The sequence below is a fragment of the Salmo salar genome, chromosome 13 (genome assembly GCF_965601325.2).
Source record: "Salmo salar chromosome 13, fSalSal1, whole genome shotgun sequence".
Lineage (NCBI taxonomy): Eukaryota > Metazoa > Chordata > Actinopteri > Salmoniformes > Salmonidae > Salmo > Salmo salar.
In genome coordinates, this window is record NC_138303.1 from 97192134 (window position 1) to 97209286 (window position 17153).

The window sequence follows — 17153 nt, forward strand, 5'->3', positions numbered from 1 at the left end:
AGTCATCCCCACTCACTGGACCCATATGTTCACTTGGCTACGCATTCCTCTCTCTAATATCAATATGCCTCGTCCATTACTGTCCTGGTTAGTGATTACTGTTTTATTTCACTGTAGAGCCTCTAGCCCTGCTCAATATGCCTTAACCGTGTTGTTCCACCTCCTACGTATGCGATGACATCACCTGGTTTAAAAGTCCTAGAGACTATATCTCTCTCATCATCACTCAATGCCTAGGTTTACCTCCAATGTACTCACATCCTACCTTACCTTTGTCTGTACACTATGCCTTGAATCAATGCAATCGTGCCCAGAAACCTGCTCCTTTTACTCTCTGTTCCGAACATGCCAGACGGCCAGTTCGTATAGCCTTTAGCCGTACCCTTATCCTACTTCTCTGGTGATGTGGATGTTAATCCAGGTCCTGCAGTGCCTAGCTCCACTCCCACTCCCCAGGTGCTCTCATTTGTTGACTTCTGTAACCGTAAAAGCCTTGGTTTCATGCATGTTAACATTAGAAGCCTACTCCCTAAGTTTGTTTTACTCACTGCTTAAGCACACTCTGCCAACCTGGATGTCTTAGCTGTGTCTGAATCCTGGCTTAGGAAAGCCACCAAAAATCCTGAAATCTCCATCGCTAACTATAACATTTTCTGCCAAGATAGAACTGCCAAAGGGGGCGGTGTTGCAATCTACTGCAAACATAGCCTGCAGAGTTCTGTATTACTATCCAAGTCTGTACCCAAACAATTCGAGCTTCTACTTCTAAAAATGCACCTTTCCAGAAACAAGTCTCACTGTTGCCGCTTGCTATAGACCTCCCTCTGCCCCCAGCTGTGCCCTCAATACCATATGTGGTATCTTCTGAGCTTGTGCTACTAGGTGACCTAAACTGGGACATGCTTAACACCCCGGCCATCCTACAATCTAAGCTTGATGCCCTCAATCTCACACAAATTATCAATGAACCTACCAGGTACAACCCCAAATCCGTAAACACGGGCACCCTCATAGATGTCATCCTAACTAACTCGCATTCCAAATACACCTCTGCTGTTTTCAATCAAGATCTCAGCGATCACTGCCTCATTGCCTGCATCCGTAATGGGTCTGCGGCCAAATAACCACCCCTCATCACTGTCAAATGCTCCCTAAAACACTTCTGCGAGCAGGCCTTTCTAATCAACCTGGCCCGGGTATCCTGGAATGACATTGACCTCATCCCGTCAGTAGATGATGCCTGGCTATTCTTTAAAAGTGCCTTCCTCACCATCTTAAATAAGCATGCCCCACTCAAAAAATGTAGAACTAGGAATAGATATAGTCCTTGGTTCACTCCAGACCTGTCTGCCCTTGACCAGCACAAAAACATCCTGTGGTGTTCTGCATTAGCATCGAATAGCCCCTGTGAATGCAACTTTTCAGGGAAGTTAGGAACAAATATACACAGGCAGTTAGAAAAGCTAAGGCTAGCTTTTTCAAACAGAAATTTGGATCCTGTAGTACTAACTCAAAAAAGTTGTGGGACACTGTAAAGTCCATGGAGAATAAGAGCACCTCCTCCCAGCTGCCCACTGCTCTGAGGCTAGGAAACACTGTTACCACCGATAAAGCCACTATAATTGAGAATTTCAGTATGCATTTCTCTACGGCTGGCCATGCTTTCCACCTGGCTACCCCTACCCCGGTCAACTGCCCGGCACCCTCCACAGCAACCTGCCAAAGCCCCCACCATTTCTCCTTCACCCAAATCCAGATAGCTGATGTTCTGAAAGAGCTGCAAAATCTGGACCCATACAAATTAGCCGGGCTAGACAATCTGGACCCTCTCTTTCTAAAAATATCTGCCAAAATTGTTGCAACCCCTATTACTAGCCTGTTCAACCTCTGTTTCGTGTCGTCTGAGATTCCCAAAGATTGGAAAGCTGCCGCGGTCATCCCCCTCTTCAAAGGGGGTGACACTCTTGACCCAAACTGCTACAGTCCTATATCTATCCTACCCTGTCTTTCTAAGGTCTTCGAAAGCCAAGTTAAACAGATTACCGACCATTTCGAATCCCACCGTACCTTCTCCGCTATGCAATCTGGTTTCAGAGCTGGTCATGGGTGCACCTCAGCCATGCTCAAGGTCCTAAACGACATAACCGCCTTCGATAAGAGACATTACTGTGCAGCCGTATTCATCGACCTGGCCAAGGCTTTCGACTCTGTCAATCACCACATTCTTATTGGCAGACTCGACAGCCTTGGTTTCTCAAATGATTGCCTCGCCTGGTTTACCAATTACTTCTCTGATAGAGTTCAGTGTGTCAAATCGGAGGGCCTGTTGTCCGGACCTCTGGCAGTCTCTGTGTGTGCCACAGGGTTCAATTCTCGGGCCGACTCTCTTCTCTGTATACATCAATGATGTTGCTCTTGCTGCTGGTGATTCTCTGATCCACCTCTACGCAGACGACACCATTCTGTATACTTCTGGCCCCTCTTTGGACACTGTGTTAACTAAACTCCAGATGAGCTTCAATGCCATACAACTCTCCTTCCGTGGCCTCCAACTGCTCTTAAATGCAAGTAAAACTAAATGCATGCTCTTCAATCGATCACTGCCCGCACCTGCTCGCCCGTCCAGCATCACTACTCTGGACGGCTCTGACTTAGAATACGTGGACAACTACAAATACCTGGGTGTCTGGTTAGACTGTAAACTCTCCTTCCAGACTCACATTAAGCATCTCCAATCCAAAATTAAATCTCGAATAGGCTTCCTATATCGCAACAAAGCATCCTTCACTCGTGCTGCCGAACACACCCTCGTAAAACTGACCATCCTACCGATCCTCAACTTCGGTGATGTCATCTATAAAATAGCCTCCAACACTCTACTCAACAAACTGGATGCAGTCTATCACAGTGCTATCCGTTTTGTCACCAAAGCCCCATACACTACCCACCATTGCGACCTGTACGCTCTTGTTGGTTGGCCCTCGCTTCATACTCGTCGCCAAACCCACTGGCTACAGGTTATCTACAAGTCTCTGCTAGGTAAAGCCCCGCCTTATCTCAGCTCACTGGTCACCATAGCAGCACCCACCTGTAGCACGCGCTCCAGCAGGTATATCTCACTGGTCACCCCCAAAGCCAATTCCTCCTTTGGTCATCTTTCCTTCCAGTTCTCTGCTGCCAATGACTGGAACGAACTGCAAAAATCTCTGAAGCTGGAGACTCATATCTCCCTCACTAGCTTTAAGCACCAGCTGTCAGAGCAGCTCACAGATCACTGCACCTGTACATAGCCCATCTATCTACCTACCTCATCCCCACTGTATTTATTTATCTTGCTCCTTTGCACCCCAGTATCTCTACTTGCACATTCATCTTCTCCACATCTACCATTCCAGTGTGTAATTGCTATATTGTAATTACTTCACCACCATGCCCTATTTATTGCCTTAATAACTTACCTCATTTGCACTCACTGTATATAGACTGTTTTCTTTTGTTCTACTGTATTATTGACTGTATGTTTTGTTTATTCCATGTGTAACTCTGTTGTTGTATGTGTCGAATTGCTATACTTCATCTTAGCCAGTTCGCAGTTGCAAATGAGAACTTGTTCTCAACTAGCCTACCTGGTTAAATAAAATAAAACTCTGGCCTTCTAGAGAGATGATCCTCATGTACACTGATTTATTGGTTCTGCCTTTCAGGACAGAAAAGTCATCATTAAAACCATGAAGACGTACATCAGAAAGTTTGCAATGGTCAGCTAACACAACAATTTGATTGCCACGGTCAGACATGCAAATATGTAAAAGTCAGTGTGTGTGTGGCTGACTTATTGGTTTGTTAATTCTCTCTCCAGGGAGAGTGCGTTCTTAGTCCTCCTCGCTGCCTTTGACTGCATAGATGACACTAAGCTGAGGACGGCCTGCTTCACATCAGAGATTCTGGCCTCCCTGCCTGATGTCATCGAACAGGAATGGAAAGAAAATTCTGCTCCGCCCACCTATCACCTGAAATCATCCAGGTGCTGGAGAAGGGAGATGGAAACGCCCACAGATGAGTCCTGCCACCACCTACCAATCACTCCACACCAACTAGCTAGACTGTAGAACACAGGTCAAACTCATTCCACGGAGGGCCGAGTGTCTGCAGGTTCACTCCACCCTTGTACTTGATTGAATTAAGGTCACTAATTAGTAAGGAACTCCCCTCACCTGTTTGTCTAGGTCTTAATTGATAGGAAAAATAAAAACTTGCAGACACTCGGCCCTCCGTGGAATGAGTTTTACACCCCTGCTAAAGAACAGTGAGGTTAACTTTCCAAACATACCCTAGAATCCTTAGTTGCTACATACCATTAAGTCCAAAAATGTATATACCCATTGATGCTTGAAGAATATAACTTAAATGCCTCAAGCTTAGTTCAATTGTCATCCCCCATCAGAACCCAAATGATAAGTTTGGAGTAAAATAATGTCTGTATAAAATGTAAACAAACTGTATAGCCACAAAACATGTTTAAAACAAATTTTTATATAATGGATGGTCAGTCCTTACATCAATAGCTCTGTCTTGGAAATTGAGTGGTTACAATGACATTTAAGTACCTAAAAGGTGATTGTTTTCAATTAAAATGGTCAAAAAGTAGCAAAGGGCAATTTCTCAAGCAAGAACTTTGCTAGGATTGTCTGGGAGTTTGACTGCACTGGGCCTTTAACATACCTTAATTGCTATTGTGAGGCAATTGGACAGAAATGATGAGATGCCATCCATGCTTTTCATAGTCTATACTTTAAATGATCGGTCTCCATCTGGCTCATTGTCCCTGTAGCAAGAAGGATGTTTCATTGCATCAGTGCTGCATTTACAATTGAAACCACTCTTCATTGAGTCAAGACAGAAATACAGTAAATCCAAGATGGACAAAGGGGGCGTTGTTGGGGCTGTGTTTCTGGACCTAAGGAAGGCTTTCGATACTGTTAACCATGAGATTCTCATCACAAAATTGTCCAAGTTCAACTTTTCCCCCGATGCCTTGAGATGGATGAAATCATACCTTGAAGGCAGAACTCCGTGTGTCAGAGTGAGCAATGAGCTGTCGCCCACTCTTAGCTATGATGTGGGCGTGCCCCAAGGGTCAATACTGGGGCCCCTCCTGTTCAGCCTGTACATTAATGATCTGCCTTCCGTCTGCACTGGGTCTGAAGTTCAAATGTATGCAGATGATACAGTGATATATGTGCATGCAAAGAGCAAACAACAAGCTGCACAAGAACTCACTACTGTAATGGTCCAGGTTACAAAGTGGCTCAGTGACTCGTGTTTGCATCTCAATGTGAAAAAAACAGTTTGCATGTTCTTCACAAAGAGGGCAACAGATGCTACTGAGCCAGATGTATATGTGTCAGGGGAGAAGCTCCAGGTGGTATCTGATTTTAAGTACCTTGGAATCATACTTGATTCCAACCTCTCTTTTAAAAAGCATGTGAAAAAGGTTATTCAAATAACCAAATTCAACCTAGCTAATTTCCGATTTATACGAAATTGTTTGACCACAGAGGTAGCAAAACTGTATTTAAAATCGATGATACTCCCCCACTTAACATACTGCTTGACTAGTTGGACCCAAGCTTGCTATACAACATTAAAACCTATTCAGTCTGTCTACAAACAGGCTCTCAAAGTGCTCGATAGAAAGCCCAATAGCCATCATCACTGTTACATCCTCAGAAAGCATGAGCTCCTGAGTTGGGAAAATCTTGTGCAATACACCGACGCATGTCTTGTATTCAAGATCCTAAATGGCCTAGCTCCCCCTCCACTCAGTATTTTTGTTAAACAGAAAACCCAAACATATGGCAGCAGATCCACAAGGTCTGCCATGAGAGGTGACTGTATAGTTCCCTTAAGGAAAAGCACCTTTAGTAAATCTGCTTTCTCTGTGAGAGCTTCCCATGTCTGGAATACACTGCCATCAGACACACATAACTGCACCACATATCACACTTTCACAAAATGCATGAAGACATGGCTAAAGGTCAATCAGACTTGTGAACATAATCCCTAGCTGTGTATTGCCGCTTTCCATGTTGTCTGTTGTCTGTAGCTTGTGAGGTGTGGAAACACTTTGTTGTTTTTATGGATTTTGTCTTGTTGCTTTTTGTTCTATGTTGCTCTGTCTGTATGCTACATCTTGCTTGTCCTATGTTGCTCTGTCTGTATGCTATGTCTTGCTTGTCCTATGTTACTCTGCGTGTGCTCACTGTTCAATGATTGTCTATATTGTAATTGTTTTTAATAACCTGCCCAGGGACTGCGGTTGAAAATTAGCCGGCTGGCTAAAACCGGCACTTTTACTGAAACGTTGATTAATGTGCACTGTCCCTGTAAAAATAAAATAAACTCAAACTCAAGAACTTTGCTAGGATTGTCTGGGAGTTTGACTGCACTGGGCCTTTAACATACCTTAATTGCTATTGTGAGGCAATTGGACAGAAATGATGAGATGCCATCCATGCTTTTCATAGTCTATACTTTAAATGATCGGTCTCCATCTGGCTCATTGTCCCTGTAGCAAGAAGGATGTTTCCCTTCGTAAGGAGCTCCTGGAGGCGGTGTCTACACCCCTGATTCAGCACCTGTGGCCACGCCCGCGCCATGGTGATAGACAAGGCCTTCAGCTTCACCATTAGTGAAATTCTGGGGTCTGCCATCGGGGACCTGCGTCCTACCATGGAGGCTGTCGCCGAGCTGGCCGCTGACGACTTCACACCAGGAGGGGCAGGTGAGGAGGGGACAGGGGCAGGGTGTGTCAGAGATTGTCTGGTACTCAAAAAAATATATATTTTAGCCAGTAGTTCTGAAAGTAGCACTCACCAGCCAAACGTGGTCCCCAAAAATGTCATACTACATCTCATATGTGCAGATGTGCACCACTTCATTGTTCTCTCTCTCTGTTGTGGGCATCTTGCTAGCTGTCACTTAAATGGGGAGGGGCTGAAGCTCATTGGCTGGAACTCAAATTGCAAGGGGGCTGGCCCACATGGGAGAAAGTTTAGGGAAAATGCTGCAGCGTAACTTTCAAACAAGAGATTTTGTGGCTAATTGAGGTAGGACAGTAGTTCTGCTCATAGATGATGCATGTATGAACTACACATTGACACATCCAGCCCAAAGTGGGAGGTTTAAAAAATACTTACAAATTGCCAAAGTTCCAGAGCACGTCCTTAAAAGTAGGAGAATGAAGTATTCTCATAGGTGAGAATTGCAACGGTTTTGACGGCTCCATTTGGACTCCTGAGTGGCATAGCAGTCTAAGGCACTGCATCCCAGTGCTAGAGGCATCACTACAGACCCTGGTTCGATTCCAGGCTGTATCACAACTGGCTGTGATTGGGAGTCCAATAGGGCGGCGCATTATTGGCCCAGCGTTGTCCGTGTTAGGGTTTGACCGGGGTAGGCCGTCATTCTAAATAAGAATTTATTCTTAACTGATTTGCCTAGTTTAATAAAATTGGGTTCGCTTTTTGTCTGTTTGGTCAACTGTGGGATGATTGTACTGGCTTGGTATCAGGACAAAGGGTAAAATCTGTGGTGTCTCTGTCCTCTAGCAAGTGCTTGGAATTCAGTGTAAACATATTTTTCTCGTCTGTGTCCTGTTCTATAGCTGCACATGGCTGATCGAACAAGACGAGATGAAGGAGGCCGGGAGAGAACGTATGACTGACCGCACATATCACCCAACATTTGTTTTATAAATAATATCACCTGTAGGCCTGACCGCACAAATGTCACCTCACAGTTATGATCTTGACGTGGTACTCTACTCACAGACAACAGCAAAAATGGCTGTGGGCATGTCCATATTGACTCGTGATTTGATTCTGTATCTTCCTGACCATGACTCCCCAGAGCATTTCTCCAGGGTCCTGTTGGACATGGTGGGTATGGACAAGCTGAAGACGTGGGCTGCAGTGAACCATGGGGCCATCGTGCTCTGTTGGTGAGTACCTCTACACGGTTAGATCCAATTCCTCTACCCAGTCACATAGCAAAAACTATAGCACAATGGACAACTCCTGCAAAGCAACCAAACCGGTGCTTCACTAAAACAAGTGTTAATAGAATAAATTATTCCAGCGCCTACCGATTGAAGTTGGCTATATGCTCTGAAATTAGACTAAGATTATTTTGGTCTTAGTTATTTAAACATTTAAATCTTTAATGTTCTGCTTGTTATATCAGCCTAGCTGTTTGTTAGTTGCCAGTGAAGTTGAGTGTAAAGGGAGAATAGGCTGGGGCCAGGTGGGGGTTAAGCACGTCTTAAAACCCGTTAGGGCTAGGGGGCAGTATTGACACGGCTGGATAAAAAACATACCCGATTTAATCTGGTTACCACTCCTACCCAGTAACTAGAATATGCATATACTTATTACATATGGATAGAAAAGACCCTAAAGTTTCTAAAACTGTTTGAATGGTGTCTGTGAGTATAACAGAACTCAAATGGCAGGTCAAAACCTGAGAGATTCCTTTACAGGAAGTGGCCTGTCTGACCATTTCTTGAACTTCTTTTCCATCTCTATCTTTTACTAAGGATCTCTGCTCTAACGTGACACTTCCCACGTCGTCCATAGGCGCTCAGAGCCCGGGAAAAAACAGAATGTCGTCATTCCAGCCCCAGGCTGAAACACATTATCGCCTTTCTCAAGTGGCCGATCAAGGGACTCTGGGCTTATGCGCGTGACCCGACCGCCCCCGCCTTTGTGATTTTTTCCTCTGTTTGCCGAAAAGGAGATTCCCTGTCGGAATATTATCGCTTTTCTACGAGAAAAATGGCGTAAAAATTGATTTTAAACAGCGGTTGACATGCTTCGAAGTACGGTAATGGAATATTTAGAATTTTATTGTCACGAATTGCGCCATGCGCGCGACACTTCTTTACCATTTCGGATAGTGTCTGGAACGCACGAACAAAACGCCGCTATTCGGATATAACGATGGATTATTTTGGACCAAACCAACATTTGTTATTGAAGTAGCAGTCCTGGGTGTGCATTCTGACGAAGACAACAAAAGGTAATCAAACTTTTATAATAGTAAATATGATTATGGTGAGTGCTAAACTTGCCGGGTGTCTAAATAGCGAGCCCGTGATGCCTGGGCTATGTACTTAGAATATTGCAAAATGTGCTTTCACCAAAAAGCTATTTTTAAATCGGACATATCGAGTGCATAGAGGAGGTCTGTATCTATAATTCTTAAAATAATTGTTATGCTTTTTGTGAACGTTTATCGTGAGTAATTTAGTAAAATGTTAGCGAATTCCCCGGAAGTTTGCGGGGGGTATGCTAGTTCTGAACGTCACATGCTAATGTAAAAAGCTGGTTTTTGATATAAATATGAACTTGATTGAACAAAACATGCATGTATTGTATAACATAATGTCCTAGGGTTGTCATCTGATGAAGATCATCAAAGGTGAGTGCTGCATTTAGCTGTCTTCTGGGTTTTGGTGACATTATATGCTGGCTTGAAAAATGGGTGTCTGATTATTTCTGGCTTGGTACTCTGCTGACATAATCTAATGTTTTGCTTTCGTTGTAAAGCCTTTTTGAAATCGGACAGTGTGGTTAGATTAACGAGAGTCTTGTCTTTAAATAGCTGTAAAATAGTCATATGTTTGAGAAATTGAAGTAATAGGATTTTTAAGGTTTTGAAAATCGCGCCACAGGCTGCAAGTGGCTGTTACGTAGGTGGGACGCAAGCGTCCCACCTAGCCCATAGAGGTTTAAGGGAGGCTGTGTTTGTATTCATTCTCCATATCACTGGGTGATGTGGGTAAGAAAAGGGCGGTCACAGCTGCCCATTGTGAAACAGCAACACAAACACTTCAATTCCTTCAGTTTAATTTTCTGGTTTCTCTGTCTCTTCCCTTGTTCCTTTTCCCTCTAGCCCCCACCCCTTCCTCCATGTGCCCATTGTCCTTCTGTAATCACTAAGATGTTAAACACAGATTTCTGGTTCTCTTTATAGGCAGTATAGTCTAACATCAAATTATTTGATTTAATTCTAGATGTTCACTTTATTTCTTCGCTAATGATATTCATTTTAGTATGGGTAGAAATGTTACTACCCAGTATGAGATGTGGGGTAGGTGTAAAGGTTACCTTCAACAAGCTCTCGTTAGTGGAGGGTTTGGCCAGGGTAGGCAGTCATTGTAAATAAGAATTTGTTCTTAACCTTTAACCATTAAAGTCAGTTAAATAAAACATGTTTTTTGTTTGTTTTAGTTTCCTGAACAGTGCCGATGGGAGTGTTGCCAGGGAGATCAGGGAGGTATTGAAGGCCTACGCTACAGAAGATCCAGCACTGTAAAGGAGTGGAAGTTCTGCTGGAGGAACTGGCCTGATACAGATACCATCTCACCACCATTGACCCCCTCAGACATTTCACCCACTATTGTGACCTCACCAACTGAAGTCACAGGTTCTCATAACTGTCCCCCCCAGTCCTTTGACCTGACCATCCTGGTGAAATCCCTACTATGACATGAAGACGGATGAAAAGAAACACTGATTTGTACTGCATTTTGTCAAATTAATTTAGGTGTGCTTGTTTGTAAAGCAAGTATTTAAATGTAAAAGGCACAAATACTGGCAGTGTTTTTGTATAATCTTGTAACTGATCGGTATGAGTTGTACTAGCTGACTCAGGAGCCGAATTAACTAAAATAAAACATTTTATTGCAACAAGAACTATCCATTGGCAGAGAACGTCAGTAAGCAAATTTCAATAAAAAAAAATTCATCTGTAAAATGTTAACCCTGATGGTTTGTGTGTGTCGTCACCTTTATGCCACGTTAAGTCACTAAGCCGTAGCCCGGTCTGGTAGTCTGCTGATCTATGACGGAAGCCTGCTCACTAGCAAATTAATTTAGTGGGCCCTGCTCAGGTTCCATCTGTCCTGGTGTCTGACCCAGTCAGATGAAACAGCTTATTTCTTCCAGAGACCTCACATTCTTCTAATCAGTTTAGAGGATTATCAATGGCTGCCTGTGTGGCCACTATTTGGGAGGTTAAGGCTCATGGCAGTAGTCGGACTTGCACTACTTTTGAGGATTTTGTTGACCAGTGAAGACAATTTGGGAATCAAATCAACATTGAGAGCTGTGGTGTTATTTTGATGCTCTTTTTAGCAAAAGGTCCAGTTGAACTACAGTATCAATGTCCAGGTGGCTGGTGAACCTTGTGGGTGACAGAGTTTATCAACAAATATTTTCCAGAAGAAAATGTTTGCTTATCTGAGAGTACTTGAGGTTTTCCAAACACACATGATCAGTGACCTACTCTTTTTAATCTTCTAGTGCGGAAACATTGCAAGCTGCTTCCATATTCATAAATCCGCTTTGGGAAGATTCAATCTTCCAGATACCCAGAGGGGCAGAGTATTTAACCTGTCCGCAGATTCATCCAGATGTTGCATTTTGAACTTATTATTTCAGACCCGACCGGGTGCCGTTCTGCAGTGGATTATGTCTTCTTGTTGGGATAACATGGCCATAAGGACTGGAGGGGAATAGTGTGGTATACAAATACAGTTGAAGTCAGAAGTTTACATAAACGTGTTTTAATGACTTTAACCTAAGTGTAACAACTTGTCCACGAATGTCTTGTTAACAAACTATTGTTTTGGCAAGTCGTTTAGGACAACTACTTTGTGCATGACAAGTCATTTTTCCAACAATTGTTTACAGACAGAATCACAATTCCAGGGGGGTAGAAGTTTACATACACTAAGTTGACTGTGCCTTTAAAACAGCTTGGAAAACTCAAGAAAATGATGTCAATTAGCCGATCAGAAGCTTCTAAAGTCATGACATCATTTGAGTCAATTGGAGGTGTACCTGTGGATGTATTTCAAGGCCTACCTTCAAACTCAGTGCCTTTTTGCTTGACATCATGGGAAAATCAAAAGAAATCAGCCAAGACCTCAGAAAAATAAATTGTAGATCTCCACAAGTCTGGTTCATCCTTGGGAGCAATATCCAAACGCCTGAAGGTACCACAGTCATCTGTACAAACAATAGTACGCAAGTATAAACACCATGGGACCACGCAGCCGTCACACTGCTCAGGAAGGAGACGCGTTCTGTCTCCTAGAGATGAACGTACTTTGGTGCGAAAAGTGGAAATCAATCCCAGAACAACAGCAAAGGACCCTGTGAAGATGCTGGAGGAAACGGGCACAAAAGTATCTATATCCACAGTATAACGAGTCCTATATCGACATAACCTGAAAGGCCGCTCAGCAAGGAAGAAGCCACTGCTCCAAAACCGCCATAAAAAAGCCAGACTACGGTTTGCAACTGAACAGGGGGACAAAGATCGTACTTTTTGGAGAAATGTCCTCTGGTTTGATGAAACAAAAATAGAACTGTTTGGCCATAATGACCATCGTTATGTTTGGAGGAAAAAGGGGGAGGCTTGCAAGACGAAGAACACCGTCCCAACCATGAAGCACGGGGGTGGCAGCATCATGTTGTGGGGGTGCTTTGCTGCAGGAGGGACTGGTGCACTTCACAAAATAGATGGCATCATGAGGCAAGAAAATTATGTGGATATATTGAAGCAACATCTCAAGACAGTCAGGAAGTTAAAGTTTGGTTGCAAATGGGTCTTCCAAATGTACAATGACCCCCAAGCCTACTACCAAAGTTGTGGCAAAATGGCTTAAGGACAACAAAGTCAAGGTGTTGGAGTGGCCATCACAAAGCCCTGATAATCCTATAGAAAATTTGTGGGCAGAACTAAAAAAGCGTGTGCGAGCAAGGAGGCCTAGAAACCTGACTCAGTTACACCAGCTGTCAGGAGGAATGGGCCAAAATTCACCCAACTTATTGTGGGAAGCTTGTGGAAGGTTACCTGAAACATTTGACTCAAGTTAAACAATTTAAAGGCAATGATACCAAATACTAATTGAGTGTATGTAAAGTTCGGACCCACTGGGAATGTGACGAAAGAAATAAAAGCTGAAATAAAATCACTCTACTATTATTGTGACATTTCACATTCTTAAAATAAAGTGGTGATCCTAGCTGACCTAAGACAGGGAATGTTTACTAGGATTAAGTGTCAGGAATTGTAAAAAACTGAGTTTAAATGTATTTGGCTAAGGTGTATGTAAACTTCCGACTTCAACTGTATTTCTTTCAAAGGCCTCATTTTCTCTGTATGAAGTCGTTGATTCTAAATCTCACGTGTAGTTGAAGGATCACTTTAAGATGGAAAACATTAGGAAAGAATAATGATATTACTTTGTCAGCAGTATTTTTGCTACAATGCAAGGTTGCACTCTCCTCCTTGGGAGCATTAATATCCAAGCATGTAATTGCATACACGAATCTCATTTTTGGCAATGAAACTATGCAAGCAATAAAAATCAAATTGATAGGAGAATCCATTTCTAAAACCTGAATTGAACCATTTATACAGTAAAACAGATGCATAGTAACTCCAGCTCCCTGGGAATCCCACTTGGTAGTGGCGTAAGTCACAAAATAACTTAATTGAATAGAAAGTCTCCCATAGTGCTCTTAGAACATTCACCAGTGTGTCTATGGCCAGCATTTGGTTAACTTCCTGGCCGCCCTCTTGGCGAACCTGACCTTGCCCCGAGCCTTCACTGTGGAGGTGAACTCCTGAGACTTCAGCTTGGCGTAGTAGTCTGAGAACTTATTGTACAGGATGGAAATGGGCATGCCGTTCAAAATGACCCCAAAGGAGATGCAGGTGAAAGCAAACAGCCGGCCCAGGATGGTCTCTGGAAACATGTCTCCATAGCCCACAGTAGAGATGCTCACCTGAGGGAGAAGGCCAATGGTCATTTTATTTGTAAACATGAACCTAGTCTCTACTGAACTTGCTAACATTGCCAGGACCTGAGCCCTGAGTTGACCCTTCATGATGTGTGTGTCTGAGTGCCACAGTGCTCATGACAGGCTTGGGAGAAGGCCATGTGAAAAGCTTTGCGTGGAGGATTAATCGAGGGGAGGGCAAGTGAAGTAGTTTCTGAGTTTCTGGGGCTATATTCGCTGTCCTCCTGAAGGCTGTTGAAGCATTGTTTAATGGAATTACAGAACTAAGGCCCTAGGTTGGTCTACAGTCAATGGACATGGGCAAGAAATGTACATGTCCTCATCTAACGCCTTCAATTAAGGTGGAAGTGCCTCAACGGGAATACTTAAATACCTTTCCCCTGGCAGAGTCCAGCCGTCCTTAATACCATAGTGTACATACGTGCACAGTGTACATAAACATTAAGAACGCCTTCCTATTATTGAGTTGTGCAGAAGCATTGCAGTTCTTGACAAACGGGTGCACCTGGCACCTACTACCATACTCTGTTCAAAAGGCACTTAAACCTTTTGTCTTGCCCATTCACTCTCTGAATGGCACACGTCTCAGTTGTCTCAAGGCTTAAAAATAATTATTTAACCTGTCTCCTCCCCTTCATCTAAACTGATTGAAGTGGATTTACCAAGTGAGGGATCATAGCTTTCACCTTGTCAGTCAGTCTGATGGAAAGAGCAGGTGTCCTTAATATTTAGTACACTCAGTGTATATTTTAGGCATGGGAAAATAGCTTCCACATCAGCTCTAATTAAACAATGTCATGATATAAGGGCAGCTACTTGCAATGTGAAAGTCTCTTAAAGGGCAACAGTGATAGTCTACTGTAGCTGACAGGGGTGTGATGAAGCAATCTATTTCTGCCAGCATGTTGGTGACTAAGACTTACTTTAGTTTTGGGTGGAATTGAAATGTCAGTGAGCAGGCATTATCATAATCCGCAGGTAACAATTAATCAATGTTGCTCAAAACTGTGTAAAACACAATTGTGTGTTGTCAACAGTACCAAATAAACAGACAGCACAGAGCAGGGCCAGAATGACAGTCCAGGATTTGCAGTGTTATTGTAATAATATACCAGTTACTTGCTGGGACATAATAGTAAATGTTTCAAAATAAGGAAACTAATCAATTAAGTAATAATAATAATAATAATAATAATATTTAGCCAATTACTAATAATAACCAATGAAATAGAATGGGATGACTTACAGCTGCCCACCACCATGCCTGAGGGATGCTGGTGAAGTTGGTCTGATGGACATCATGCTCTACAGTGTACACCATGGCAGAGAAGGTGAGGATTCCCATGGCGATAAAGAGTAAGAGGCAGCCCACTTGCTGGTAGCACTGGCGCAGCGTGAAGCCAAATGCCCTCAGCCCCGTAGAGTGACGGGCCAGCTTCAAGACACGGAAGATCCTCATCAGACGCATGATTCTCAAAACCTGACCCAATTTGCCCACCCGGCCCACCGTCTCGATGTCTTGGTGCTTCCCGTAGTTGTCGGTCTCGAAGCACTCCAGCACCAGCTGCAGGTAGAGGGGTAAGATAGCGATCAGGTCCACCCCGTTCAGGACGCTTTTCCCGAAGCGCGGCAGGTCCGGGGTGGACACCAGACGCATCAGGTATTCCATGGTGAAGAAAGCGATGCAGAAGGTTTCCACATACTCTCCATAGGTCTTCCCACTCAGCTGTCCCGTGGTGGTGGTATACTGCATCTCCTCCACCGTGTTCAGTGTCATGGCCACCAGGGACATCAGCACGAAGAAGCTGGAGGCTACAGCCATGAGCTTGGCGGTGACCGAAGAGAAGGGCTTCTCCATCAGGTTCCAGATGACGCGACGCATCTGACCCAACGCCATCCCGTGGAACAACTCCTCATTCTCCTCCATCTCCACCTCTGCCTCCAGCTCCCGCTGAATCTTCAGCTGCTCACTGAGCTCGTCCTGGCGCTCCTCGAAGGAGATTCGGCAGCAGCGGTGTGTGCTCTTGATCCTCACGCCCCAGTAGTTTATCTCCTCCAGGAAGTTCCTGGGACACAGCTCGTCCTTGATCCAGAGGACGCCCGTCCGGTAGAAGTTGAAAATGTTGTGGAAGATGTCCGGGTCTCTGTCAAAGAAGAACTCGTTGTTCTGGACAATATAGTCGTCACACAGGTCCAGTTTCCGGTTGTGGTCTGTGTATGTCGCCAGGCGGCCAATCCTGGTCTTGGGATACTTGGCAGCCACCCTGTAGGAGATCTGATACACCGTCCCACCTACATTGATGTTCAGCATGTAGTACTTCGCAGGAAAGGAGAGGCCTCTTGTCAGGTATGCCATTACATCTTCCTCATCTTTGTACTCTACGTAGATGTCTCGGCTGAGTTCTTGCATGGAGTTCCATGGTTTCACCAAGTTGTTCTGGGTGAAGGGAATATTGTTGTCCTCCTCTGGGTCCTTGTATGTGGGGCCTGTCCCCCCCACTTTATAGTTGGGGAAAAGGCTCTGTCTCCTTTTCTTGAGCATCCTGGAGGTCTGCACTAGGACCTGGTTAGACGCAGCAGCTCACAGAGTGGTGTGGAGGCATTAACACAGGTCTAATACGCTCTCCTGAGTCACTTACAGCAGTATACCAGCAGAGAGAGAGAAACAACCCTGACCGTCTGATGTTGCTGACAGAGGATCTGGGTGCTTTAAGTTTTAAATACTATTATCCTCTTCCAGTCCCTTTCCCCTATTCGCTCGCTCGCTCATTCGCTCTCAATAGGTCTCTCTCCCCCCACCCTGACATCTTTCATTTCAAATTCCCTATCCAGAGCAGGGGACTCTGTGCTGTATTATGGACCATTATGGACTTTCTGGTTAGTAGTAAAGAAAGGTTAAGGATGCAGCATAAATCCAGCTTGAGTTAATGATTAACACTTTTACATCCTGTTTTTTCTGCTAATTTCCAGTGTTTCAGATTTATGAAATATGACCTATAATTAATTACAATGAGTGTAAGTTTCTCCAAATATTTTTGTATGTTAAAAAGCAGCTTTTCTGTGTTTTAACAGTGTGGGCATATACTGATCAGTAAACATATTAATGCGAGTAGACCACTGATTGCCATTTACTCATGGAGGATGAGATGGCCAATCATTTTCGAAACGGACCATTTGAGTTTTTTTTTTTTTAAGTGTTCTCCAATTTATGCTTTGGCCACAAATACAAGTATAGGATGAGACAACACATTTGACTATGAGTTAACATAATAGTAA

General features: G+C 43.8%; 1 protein-coding gene and 1 pseudogene across 1 annotated transcript; one reads left to right on the forward strand and one right to left on the reverse strand.

The window, feature by feature from the left end:
• LOC106568240 (pumilio homolog 3-like) overlaps positions 1-10717 on the forward strand; it is a 29518-nt pseudogene extending 18801 nt beyond the window's left edge.
• Positions 10718-10723: 6 nt separating this feature from the next.
• LOC106568253 (potassium voltage-gated channel subfamily V member 2-like) lies at positions 10724-16542 on the reverse strand. Its single transcript, XM_014138423.2, has 2 exons — positions 15124-16542; positions 10724-13862 (listed from the first exon to the last, which is right to left on the reverse strand). The coding sequence occupies exons 1-2, from the start codon at positions 16417-16419 to the stop codon at positions 13617-13619; spliced, it is 1542 nt and encodes a 513-aa protein (XP_013993898.1). The 5' UTR covers positions 16420-16542; the 3' UTR covers positions 10724-13616.
• Between the last annotated feature and the right edge of the window lie 611 nt (positions 16543-17153).

Bases quoted from the DNA above. Each gene is read 5' to 3' on its own strand.
- LOC106568253 (XM_014138423.2), bottom strand. From the start codon at position 16,419: ATGCTCAAGAAAAGGAGACAGAGCCTTTTCCCCAACTATAAAGTGGGG. The intron at 13,863-15,123 runs GTAAGTCATCCC...CTTCTCCCTCAG, and splicing joins AGGCATGGTGGTGGGCAGCT to GTGAGCATCTCTACTGTGGG.